Here is a 12,157-nt window from a genome sequence, read left to right on the forward strand (position 1 = left end):
AGGGTAGCGGCTCGATACCAAGCTGCTTTTCTACCCCACTACCCTCTCGACAAATCAGGATCTTCTAGTCACAGCAACATCGACACCGATTTTTTCATTGAACGGGACCTTTAGTGCAGTCGCGTTAAAACCTTTACATTGTGGACCAGTGATGCAGTTCAGTGCAAAGTGGATTCGCACCTCCATTTTGGCATGTGCTTCACACCGAGCAATGCGTGTCAAAACGCCATGCCTTGTGAATTATCCACATTGATGAAAAGTGAGTATTGTTCCCAAAGAACAGCAATGTTGCTACAATGGGTAAATTGGCCCAGAAGGGCCTCCTGAAAAGCTCCTGCCAAGCACATGAAGCACATCGCCAGATCATAGCACTTTGGTCTTCAGTTCGGTTTCGGTTCAAGGCTCTGTTCCAAAGGTCAAGCAGGCTTCAGACAAAGACTGGAGGAGACGCTTAAGCTCCGCCTTAAGCCCATATATAATGTCCATATATACGGAATTGGCTGCTCTCTACGTTCAGAGATCCTTGGGCGTCCTTATACCACTCCTGGTGTGCAGTGGTGCAGCGATGCGCCACTGCCCAGCGATGGCAGGTGCTGCCGTCAGTGGGGCTTAACGGGGTGCTCTTGCCAAGCAAGCTCTCACACCAATCATTGAGTTGCCATGGTGGACAGGTTGTGATGATGCCACAAGGTCATGTGACCACCTGCCACCCAGTCAGGCGGCACCCAGTCATCCAGCTCTTCAAAGTCGCAGAGGGGCCAAACATCAGCGACATTGGCAAGCGGGCTTTGCCGCATGGGGAAGATATAAGTTGTTTGACGGCCTAATGAATCGCTGACCCGTGAACGTAACAGTTTGGTCAGAGACCCTTTTCCCGGGCCAGGGGAGGTCTTGTACCCATTAGAAAACCAGTGGGTGCTCAATGGCACTGGGCATAGAACCCAGCAACTCCGAAATGCGAGGCAGTCGCTCTACAAAAAGGCTACCACTTCCATATAAGATGGCCACCCCTAACAACAGAGCAGTTTCTCAAGTTGTGCTGGGTCATCTTTCAGAGCGTTGAGATCCGACAATGGCCAAACACTAAGCCGGGAGCATGCTCAACCCCCGTGTAAACACAGCAAAAACCACCTTTGCAGGCTGAGGTGTTTGAAACTGGGTTTGCCCCCAAAAGGGCGCAGCAGGGTTTGCAGAGCCTCTTCCAAGCATACACCGTGGCTGCAAGAATGAAAAGGACTACGAAGAATAATTCGGCAAAGAGCACAGCAAAGTTGCTCAGCAGTTGAAGAACCTTTAATGAACAAAGAAATGCATGGCAAAGTATATATGAGAAAATATGAGAAGGTAAGGAGCGGAAGAGAAGCAATTGAAAGCAAGTGGAAGACCCTTGCTAACGTATTGTCATCGCATATTGATAACTAAGTGTCCCCTTATATACTTTGTCATTTTAGTTTCTGTTTTACATTGTCCTTTCAAGTCTTTGCAATTTTTCGTTATATGCAGTTTCCACGTGGACTTTTCTCAGGTTCATTACATCCACGTTAAACTCTACTTTGCAAATTTGTTTTGTTCCTTGACATTTGGCATTGCCACTTAGCCTCACCACCTGCTGTTGCTTTGTTTTAGACAGCTGGTGAAGCAGCTGCTTCTGGCATCACTTTCTGGGTGGATTTGTTTTGGCCTTTTAATCACTGTTAAAGTTCCCTTGTGGAAGGCAGTATAATGACTGTTGCATATTACTGACTGGCAAACTGACTTTATTTTTCATTGGGTTATGGTTTTAGGTCTCACTAGGTAGAAAGCAGGTGTAAGCAGATTGAAAGCTGTTCTGCACAGTTTTAGTGGTCCATACTTTTTGTGCTCTTATTTTTCAGGTGGAAGCCCACGTAAAGGGGACTCGAAGAAACTGCCAAAAGGCTACATCCACTGGAGCCAGGCAGAGTGGGCAGCCCACCTTAATGCAGTCTTGGAGCCGATAGGAGTAAAGAGGCACTACCAGATCGACGACTTCCCCTCCACGCAGCAGAACAACCCTAATGTTAGTCACCACTGCAGTTGCATTGTCATATTTCTTTGTGCTCAAATCCTAGCTTGCCACGAGCGCAGTATGGAGAACAAGGTGTGACAGTTAGTGATAATACTAAAAACGATACTGCAGGAGTGGTTTTATACAACTGCATGTTATAAACGATATTTTGTGGCGGTCACAGTAAATGGAGGTTCATTTCTAAAGAGGCTGTGAAAGGGGGTTTAAACAAAGATGCGATGTGCCTAGGATACTAAAGAACACCGCTTCACAAATATCTTCCAGCGAGAATTTTTTCGATGCACTTCGTAGAAGCTGAGTTACCTGCAGTCAGAATTTGAATTTCCGCGTCTTCGCGCCTTTCCCCCTCCTCTCCTCTTGTCGCCCCTCGCACTACCCCTCCGCCGGCTGCCGACAAGCGAACCAATGCTAGCAGTCCACTGCTGACGTAACGAGCGCTGATTTGGGCGAAAATGCAGCACCGCAGGTCGCCGCTAGGTGCGGAAGCAGGCAGTTTTAAAAATTGTATTGTAAATTATCGGGTTGCTTTTGAGGTCTTGTACGGTCAACCTCAAACACCCTTTTCAGGGACCATTTAACCAGCTGGCATCCCACCTTATTTCTTTCTTTTCCTTTTAGTTTTTTCTGTATTGTCATAATGGGGTTCTCGTCTTCTTTTGCAGTTATTTAATGAGCCCATCGAAGTCCATGAGGCAAGGTACACACATATGATGCAACGATCTGAAGATCTGATGAACACAGGACTACAGCTGATTGCGGAACTTAAAGGTCGCAACAGAAGCCACGACGACTCTAATTGCTGAGCAAGCCAGCGGCATAAGTGCTTGTTCAGCAGAAGACAAGCCATCGGTGATGGCAGCTTATGCTGTGTAATTGACAAATTGTGTAAATATTAGACAAGCATTACTGACTGCATTTGCTTTTAGTTTTTCTGCTTTTAATTGTGGTTCAGTGATTACAATAAATTATGCAACCTTGCAGATGTTCTTTTAAGCCATGAATCTTGCAAACAAGCACGGTTCGGCTATTTTAGTGCATCTTATCAATAACATTTTATAGTGAAGACATTAGATTGCTGCCTCTGCAGCATTTACAGCGCCTTTGAAACAATGCACTTGTCATTTAAAGGGTCTCTCGCGGAGCCTGTCTTAACTTTGAGTTCGGTTGGATCACTCCACTTGCTCTCCAAATTCTTCACCACAGTACTCGCAACTGCGAGCCAACTCATCGTTCAATCATATTGGTCCCCGGCTACCAAGGCGTACCAGGTAACAAAGCCGCCCATGAGGCAGCCCGCGCATTCACTTATCGGGCACCAGGCGTTTCTTGGGAGGACCTTAACCCAGATCACAGCCCTCTTCTTTCTTTTAAAGATATTACTGAGCACTATCGTGTTCGAACACTGTTGCTACCCGGTTCCTATGAAGGTTCTGGGTAAAGCTGGCGAATAATTGGTTTTTGGGGAAAGGAAATGGCGCAGTATCCGTCTCCTATATAGCTGGAAAGCTGAACCGCGCCGTAAGGGAAGGGAAGGGTAAGTATGGAGTGAAGGAAGAAAGAGGTGCAGTAGTGGAGGGCTCCGGAATAATTTCGACCACCTGGGGATCATTAACATCGCACAGCACACGGGCGCCTTGGCGTTTTGCCTCCATAAAAACGCAGCCGCCGCGGTAAGGTTCGAACCCGGGAACTCCGGATCAGTGGCCGAGCGCCGTCACCACTGAGCCACCGCGGCGGGTAGAGAAAAAATCGAAAATTGGTTTTTGGGGAAAGGAAATGGCGCAATATCATATCGGCGGACACCTGAACCGCGCCGACTGTTTCACATGCAAGCGAACCGCTCGCGAATTCCGCCGCCGCGGCGAATACACCCTCTCGCCAAGCGGCGGAGGAAGCTCCAGCGGCTGGAGCGGCGAGGTTCGGGCCAGTTGGAAATTTTCGCGGCGGCGACGCGGCACCACCGCATCTCAACCAATGACGGCCCGGCGTTGCCACGCGAGTTTGTACGCCGCACGTGCGAACCTTTGTTTAAAAAAGAAATTGTATAAAGTGTTGTTTAATGCTTAAAACGCAAGAATTGTTTATTTCAATAAACTGTGAAAAGAATTGAGAAAATAATGCTTATATATTACACTTTTTTGTTTGCAGGCCACGAAAACCGGTGGGAAGCGCATATCTTTTGCCAGCAACATTTGTTTTCGCAGCGGTGGGAAACGCGCAGCGGCGATGCATGTGAAACGAAAGCTCGCGAACCGCTTCGCAGCGCCGCGCCGCTGTTCGCTCTGTTGTATGTGGACGCAGCCACATACCCCAGAAGGATGGGACAAAACAACCACAACGCGGTAGCGGCTGTGATAAACTCGGACATGCGGGAAATCATCAGCGCGTCGCTACGGGACTGCACGTTAGTCGAGGCTAGACAGCAGGCTTGGGTGGAGAACGAGGGGGTGCTAGGGGAACTACAAAATGGGTTCCGAAAACAAAGGAGGTTGGAGGACAATCTATTTTCATTGACGCAGTGTATAGAGATTGCTGAAAAGGAACACAGGCCCCTATGGCTAGCATTTCTGGATATTAGGGGAGCCTATGACAACGTTATTCAGGATATTTGTGGGACATACTGGGCACATTGGATGTGGAAGATGGAGTAATTAATCTTTTAAAAGATATATATCAATGTAGCAGAGTGCTTATGAAATGTGAAAAAAAAAATGTATCAGGGCCTGTAGAGATACAGCCGGGGCTTAGGCAAGGATGTCCTCTGTCCCCTTTGTTGTTCATGTTGTACCTGCAAGGGTTGGAGACCAAGCTTATTAGAGAGGAGCGGACTAGACTTCAACCTATCTTTTTCAAGCAAGGGGAATGGACTAAACAGTCATTACCGGGACTAATATACGCGGATGATATAGTGTTAATGGCTGACAACAAAAAAGACTTGCAGAAGTTGATAGACATATGTGGTACAGAGGGAGATAGATTAGGTTTCAAGTATAGTAAGGAAAAATCTGCAGTCATGATATTTAATGAAGAGGGCGGCGAGCATAGAATACAGGAGTTCACGCTAGAAGTAGTGGATGAGTACAAGTATCTTGGGGTGTGGATAAATAACAGTTCAGTTCAGTTTTATTCCTTAAAGGCCCCCATTTCAGGGGGTGTTACATAAGGGGTGGGATTACACTTGTAATGAGGAAAACAAACTGCGATGGTAATTTAACATTGAAGGTGATCTGTTACGCTTTCTTGAAAAGCAGATGTTGAAGCGATGGCGACAATGTCATGGGGTAGGCCGTTCCAGTCCGTGGCTGCTCGAAGAAATAACGAAGCTGAAAACGTAGTAGTGCGTGATAGTGGGCGGCCAACTTGAAGGGGATGACTGGTGCGGTGAGATATGCGTGATGCGGCGGCGATATACGGTGCTTGATTGAGAGAAGAATAAAAGAATTTGTGATAAAGGGTGAGGCTAGCAATGCGACGACGAAAAGAGAGGGGTGGCAGTCCAGATGTAGCTTTCAAGGATGAGACAGTGATGAGTATCTGACAGAGCATGAAAAATATGTAATGAATAAAGCTGGTAGGAATGCAGCTGCCATGAAAAATAGGGCACTGGGGAATTACAATAGGTATAAAGTGGTAAGAGGGATCTGGAAAGGGGTGATGGTCCCTAGCCTGACTTTCGGTAATGAGGTCCTGCAGTGCATGAGACCAGATGTTCAAGCAAGGCTAGATATTAAACAACGGGGAGTAGGGAGGTTAGCTTTGGGAGCACGTGGCAATACACCAAATCAGGAAGTACAGGGTGATAAGGGATGGGCGTCTTTCGAGAGCAGAGAGGCTAGCAGTAGGATAGCTTTTGAGGAGCGATTGAGAAAAATGGGGGAAAAGCAGTGGGCTAGGAAAGCTTTCAGATACCTGTATATAAAGAATGTTCCGCGAAATGGAGAAAGCGAACTAGAAAATCGACAAGCAAATATCTGGACAGCAGTAAGGGGGCAAATCAGCAATTATCGGTTAAGAAAAAGGTTAAAGAAACAGAGAGAGCTCTGCGGAAAACAGGGATGATGACGAAATCGGCACTGGGAACATACCGGACCTTTAAGCAGGAAATTGCCAAAGGAAATATCTATGATATTTGTAGGGGAAGCTCTTTGTTGTTTGAGGCCAGGACGGGAGTTTTGCGGACTAAGACAGAGTCAGGTACCACGAGATAGACACGTTGTGCATTGCGTGCGGAGAGGAGGAGGAAACGGCTGATCACTTGATACTTTTCTGTAAAGGGCTTCACCCTACAGTGGAAAGCAGTGGGGCTGATTTACCCAAGGCATTGGGGTTTAAGGACAGTGAAGGGAAAGTAGATTTTAAGCGGGTAGAAGTAACCAAGCGAAGGTTATATGATTTGTGGCTAAAAGCAAGACAAGAGTAAAATTTCACAAGTCATGGCTAGGTGGCTTGAGCCACCGCCCGATTTAAAGGGTTCAGCCGTATACATCCATCCATCCATAGACGTTTACGCGCATCTCATACCATCTATCTATTCTGGCGTTGTTTGTGGTGTTTAAAAATGGCGGCAGAGTTCAGGTACGTACGTGCACGCTGATGTCTCGCTGCGCTTGACAGTTCTTTACACCGGTAATTTATTGGATTCCTCATGCAGGCTGTTGCAGTCCCGGCTGCACTTGGCTCAGCGGCAGGTAAGCGTTTATTTTCATATGCTTTAATGCGAAACGAAAGCACGTTATGTCTGTCATGCTCGCTCGCTGTTAAATAGGGGCCCTACGAAAGATCCGATGGAAGACTGCTGAACGAGAGAAGACCGACAGCGTTAAACGTTGGTGCGTATTAAGTGTCCAAGTTTACTACTCCGACTTTCGTGCCAACCAAATGGTGTGCTTTTCAGGATCGATATCTACCGCAGACGGATCGGCGCTTGTCAAAATGGGGTGCACGACAGTAGTATGTGGCGTAAAAGCAGTACGTGTTTTGGAGCTTTTCCTGCAGCATTTGAACGAACTGCCGCTAAATCATAAGACATGACGTGGTTATCAATTTTTTGTTTTAAAAGGAACTTGCTGAACCTGCGGTGACCTCGCCGAAACAAGGATACATAGGTGAGTGCGGTGACATCGATCCAGCGAGAAAAAAATGAGACGAGCACGTCTGCCCAGAAACCACAAATGTGTGGCTGTTGTGAGAATTTATGCGATTTATCACACTGAGTGTAAGGCGTAAAGTGCCTTTGAGTAGCGTTTTTGCTCCTTTCGTGACCTAAAAAGTGCCTCTGTGCGGTCGTCTGACGTGGCATAGTTTCGCTTAATTTTACCGCCAAAGGATTCAAGGAAATTACGCAATCCAGAAAGAGTTGTTGGTAGGTGCAGTTAACGGGAAAAAAACTTTCAGCCAGCCGTGCCAGCCACCCTGAACGGCGGAGCGGTGGCGTAAGTTCCCTCATAATCTCCGAGTGCAGCGCAGTGCACACTTCAGGGCATTTTTGCCTTTTTTCCGTGCATGAAGTACACCATAGCAAAATGCTCGTTCGAAAATTCAGATCGCAAATGCTGCCAGTGCCACGTAATCTCACAGTGTTCAATCTGAACATGGCCTGCATAGTAGTTACCTCTCAGTCTTGATATATAGTGATCTAGCATCTGCATTGGCAGTTATTGAATGTCGTGTTGAAATCTGCTAACCTTGCCGTGCAGTGCCCAATGTGGATCTGCTGCCTCTCTGTTCACCAATGTTTAAGCCAGGGCCTCCAGGTGAACAGGCCCAGGTTTTAAGCAAGCTGATGCTTGACATTCTAACCAGGTACACCGCATTTGTTTTTTTTCTCACAGGAGAAAGATTTCGCAGCAATCTTTTGTAAACTTTTTCATTGCAGTTCGGACAGCCTAGACTTAGAGAAGTTGTGCATAGAGGAGGGAAAGGCAAGTATGTTTGTCCACTTTCAGTGAACTTGTTTGCAGTCATCATTTGCAACGCAGCTTGTCTCACACAATATTAAAACTGTCACTTTGCTTTTCAGCTTGTGTGGTCCCTTAATGTTGACCTTACTTGTTTGGACTATGACGGAAATGTGGCTGAAGCTTGCATCCTGGCTGCTACAGCTGCCCTGTGTTCACTGACGCTACCCAAAGTGCTTACCACAGATGGAGAAGTCAATGTGTTACTTGAAAGAGAGAAGGCGAAAGTCACCGACGGTCCCCTTGCAGCTACATTTGCAGTCCTTGCTGATGACACTATTGTGGTGGACCCAACTCATGAGGAAGAATGTCTGGCTGCAGAAACCTTTACAGTAGTCCTGAATGCTGATGACAAAATTTGCGGTGTTCACAAACCAGGTCAGTTGCTTTTTGTATGCAATGAATATGTGCACACCTACATCTGTTATGACTATTTTGTTGTTAGAAGATTGAGCAGACAAGAATGTATGACATGACCCACTGGTTACCCAACTTCCGGACAATGTGCTAAAGCAAAGTTGGGTTGGGAGAAATGTCGGACATAAATGAGCCAGGCTCGTGATAAGCAGACCATCGTTTCTGGCTTATGAAGAGTCCAGCTTGTCGTGTACTCAGTTACCATTTCAGTTCAACTTTTGGGGAAAAAAAAAAAAATATTGTAAATTAGGGGGGTTAGGGACAGCTTGGTTGTGGCACTGCACAAGTTTTGCAATGTCCCTGCAAGCCTAACTGTACCACAATCCAGCCCACAGTAGGGTCGCACCTTCTGCAAGTGTAAGCTGGAGAAAAACTAGTTCAGAAGACTGATACTAGCTAGTCAGGCTGGCACTGCCAGCAACCAATAACAGTGCTGGCCAGATGCCCAAAGAGGATCTTTGGTAATGTCTGCAGGCTGATTTTGTGAACAAGGCCATATCCAAGCTTCTTGCTGGAATGAAAGGCCAGTCTTTAATGTGTGGTATTGCACCAAGGTGCTAGAGGGTATCTAGGAAAGCAGGCCCTCCTGCTTGGCATTATAACTCATTAGCATTTTGTTCTCGGTGCAATGTGTAGTCTTGCACAGAGACTGGGGTTTTGCAGTAGAGAAAGTATAGGGCCCTACATATGGTTTGCAAACTACCATTGAATGAGTCCTGTGTTCCTTAGAGAGCAATAGAATGTTCCTACATTACTACAGAGCTCTGGCTTCTGTACATGTCACTTCCAGCTTTTCAGATCATACATACCAATGTGGGAAGCAGGCACATAGTAGATAAACTGAGTAAGTGTGCACACCCACTTCAATATAGTTTTTCAAGACTTGCTAGAAAGGGTATACAGTGTGTTTCATCAAAGCAGCTCTTGCCACGTCCTTCATTTGAGAAGCTGCAGGGGAGTATTTGACCTTGTTCACATGATTAATGTGGTTCTTGCATCTGGCTCGTTTAGTCTGTACTTAGAGTGCTACTGTGTCTTTCCTTTTGGCAGGTGGTTCTGCACTAAGCACAGAGCAGATATCGGAGCACGTGGAGCTTGCAAGGAAGCTAGTGGAAGACAGTCGCAGTCTGCTGTCCACAGCAATGTCCAGTGTGACTCAGTGCACGGCATAAGACCTCTGTTCAAGGGATGAAAAGTGAAATGATGTGTGCGATCACAAGAAAAGAAACGAATTTATTTCAGTGAAAGCCAACTCTTTCCGAACGATAAAAATATACACAATTCAACCACGGCAACACTAAAACACTGTGCAGAGCACTGCATTTTGAGTTAAAAACTATTCTTTACACGCTTCATTTTCTTATGTACATATATCCTTGCTGTCACCATGCATGCAGTTAAAACAGCCTGTAGGATCTGCTTTAAGAAATACGACCTTTACACAACTTGCAGTGCAGCAGACAGGAAACAATAAAAGTGTGCGGGTTCCTCTGTTATAAAAACAATAGGAGAAGAAAAAAATTGTCAGAACAAACAACCTGTTGCACAAGAAATACCACATTCACTGAGCAACCGGGGAAAACTATGTACATTGTTGGCAAGTGATGTTTTGTGAAAACTGCAACAGTGCTTTTAAAAAATCTGCGCATATTCCTATTAAAACCACAAACTTCTCCCACTTGCCGTCCGTCACTGGGATGATCAATGGGATGGGCACAGGCACTGTGCCTGCATTTCGAAATTTTTTTTTTCTTCTCAAAAGCACAGACATTATGAAAATGATGAGGCTAACAAAAGTAGGGGAGCCACTCCTTGGGTGATGAAAAGCTAAAATATAGTGTGTGCTTGCGTAACAGGTTAAACCTAATAAGTTGCAAGTCGCTCACATTTTTTTGGGTACAAATGTAAAGCATCCTTGCAAACATCGACAACAAAAGCATGACTCGGCTGTTCTATAGTAGGTAGGCAGAATGAATACTGCAAAGTTTAAAAAGTGCATCCGCATCAATAACACAGTCAATGGTGCATCACAATGCCTAGAAAAAGACTAAAATGTCTGCAGGCTCAAAAAAATAAGAAGCAGAGTACGTCCTGCTTGAACATTATGAGCATTGGGGAGTGGCCCCCCAAACGCAAGTGGTAACACCAGTACTGCCAACAGTGTTGCTATGTTTTGCCCGACTTCTTGCGACTGCGCTGTCTCGCAGCAGCGGACTGCTGTGGAGCTGTGCTGTGCGCTTGGAGCTGCAGTTGCTTTTGCAGAGCCATCTGAAGCTGCTGATTGTGCACACTTGCTGACCCTGCATGAAAACGGTGCAGTGGCAACTGAAGTAACTTGACGTTCCAAGTTGGCCAAATGAGAAAGCCGAGGTTAACACTTTCAGGTTTGATAATACAACGACATGGAAACACATGCCACAAGAAAGACCGCAGCAGCTGGAAGAAAGAAATGAGGTGCGATGTGCACACCAATTGTGAAGTGACAAGGGGCCAGGCATTTGGGGGGAAAGTAACTTCTTGCTCCCTTGGAATTTTATAGTAAAGGATCGTGAACTGGAGAGCAAATCTGAGTTGACGTTCCACCTGAAATCCGGAAAAAAAAAAAAATGGCTACGTATGTAATATGCAGAACTGACGAGTGGCCTGTTTGAATGGGCATGAAAAGAAGGAAAACATTATTTGGGGGCAGCCAAAAGTTGGAGCGACGAGATTAGGCCTATTCTGTGGAATGTTCACAACCGCCTGTGTAGGTGCTGCTACCAATACAGGTTGTGACTGCTGGAAACTGTCGGGGATTCTTGTATCTCGTTTCATTTGTGTGCTTTACTAGCTAAATAGCAAGTAGGACAAAGCAAGTTGGGTGCAGCATGGGAACAAAGTAACATTAAAATGAGCTAAACTTGCCACCATGACAGCTAAATACAAACAACAAAGCTAAAAAATTCTGAAAGCAAAAAAGTTTGTTATGGCATACTACACCAACATGACATTGTTTACCCAGTAAAAATTCCCACATGTAGCAACTCTCGTAAAAGTTTTCCGACTAGAAAGGTAGATTCATGGCCAATGGCTGTACAGCATTTTAAAAAACATCGTTGTCTACAAGATTTGAAGTAGCTCTCTCCATCAACTATGAAAAAAAAAACGAAAAAGATGGGTAAGGTTGCAGCATAAGGGTAGACAGCTGAACTTGACCCTAAACTGCATGTTTCTCCACTGCTTCCAATGAGCACCTAGGCATCTGTGTCTTTCAGCACCACTGCTACAAAGGAACAAAAGCATTAGTTTCGTTCTTAGTAGCAATCGACCATTTGGCCCTTTCTGGCTCTGTTGATGTTTGTTTGGCATCAAACAATGCCAGGAAGTTGCCATTCAAATCTTGTCTGAGTGCTCCAAGCAACTTTCAAAGGAAATGCTGACATTGACTATTAAAAGCATAGTGTTCTCAAAAGAGAACCATGAGTTGTTCCTTGGAAATCCTTTAATGACAGTACAACAATATAAAGCAGCTGCCTTTGCCACTGTCACCAGATAATCCGCTTGCTGCCTGGCATCGAATTCAAGACCGAGAAAATGTACTTGTGGCATCAACATCTCTTATTTACCTACGTTCGCACAGGTTTTTAGTTTGCCACACTACTAGGTGTGCAGGCGCAAGTATGGAGGCTCTGTGTTCTGAACCGGGACCCCATAGCTGCTAGGTGAAAACTTGGCACCACTGGCACTTCACTCTTTT

At 45.7% G+C, this 12,157-nt stretch overlaps 3 protein-coding genes across 4 annotated transcripts in view; 2 read left to right on the forward strand and 1 right to left on the reverse strand.

Moving 5' to 3' along the window:
* The window catches only part of LOC144128521 (cytoskeleton-associated protein 5-like), a 68,466-nt gene extending 65,439 nt beyond the window's left edge, over positions 1–3,027 (forward strand). Inside the window, 2 exon segments of the mRNA XM_077661964.1 lie at positions 1,875–2,038; positions 2,710–3,027. Coding sequence (XP_077518090.1) covers positions 1,875–2,038; positions 2,710–2,850 — 305 coding nt within the window. The 3' untranslated portion in view covers positions 2,851–3,027.
* A 3,536-nt stretch (positions 3,028–6,563) lies between these two features.
* On the forward strand, positions 6,564–10,099 carry LOC144128525 (exosome complex component RRP43-like). The gene is made up of 9 exons (XM_077661969.1): positions 6,564–6,622; positions 6,699–6,735; positions 6,813–6,876; positions 6,942–7,015; positions 7,107–7,152; positions 7,744–7,849; positions 7,923–7,968; positions 8,067–8,382; positions 9,472–10,099. Exons 1-9 carry the CDS (start codon positions 6,606–6,608, stop codon positions 9,591–9,593), a joined length of 828 nt encoding a protein of 275 aa, XP_077518095.1. The 5' UTR covers positions 6,564–6,605; the 3' UTR covers positions 9,594–10,099.
* Positions 9,635–12,157, reverse strand: part of LOC144128524 (transcription factor SPT20 homolog) — a 28,719-nt gene continuing 26,196 nt past the window's right edge. Inside the window, exon 21 of one of the 2 annotated variants that reach the window (XR_013313798.1) lies at positions 9,635–11,836. Coding sequence is in view for 1 of the 2 variants with exons in the window: in XM_077661968.1 (XP_077518094.1) it covers positions 10,588–10,721 (134 nt within the window). In the remaining variant the exon portion in view is untranslated. The remainder of the gene's footprint in view (positions 11,837–12,157) is intronic. The other variant, XM_077661968.1, reaches the window with a different exon arrangement.

The sequence above is a fragment of the Amblyomma americanum genome, chromosome 4 (assembly GCF_052857255.1).
Source record: "Amblyomma americanum isolate KBUSLIRL-KWMA chromosome 4, ASM5285725v1, whole genome shotgun sequence".
NCBI lineage: Eukaryota > Metazoa > Arthropoda > Arachnida > Ixodida > Ixodidae > Amblyomma > Amblyomma americanum.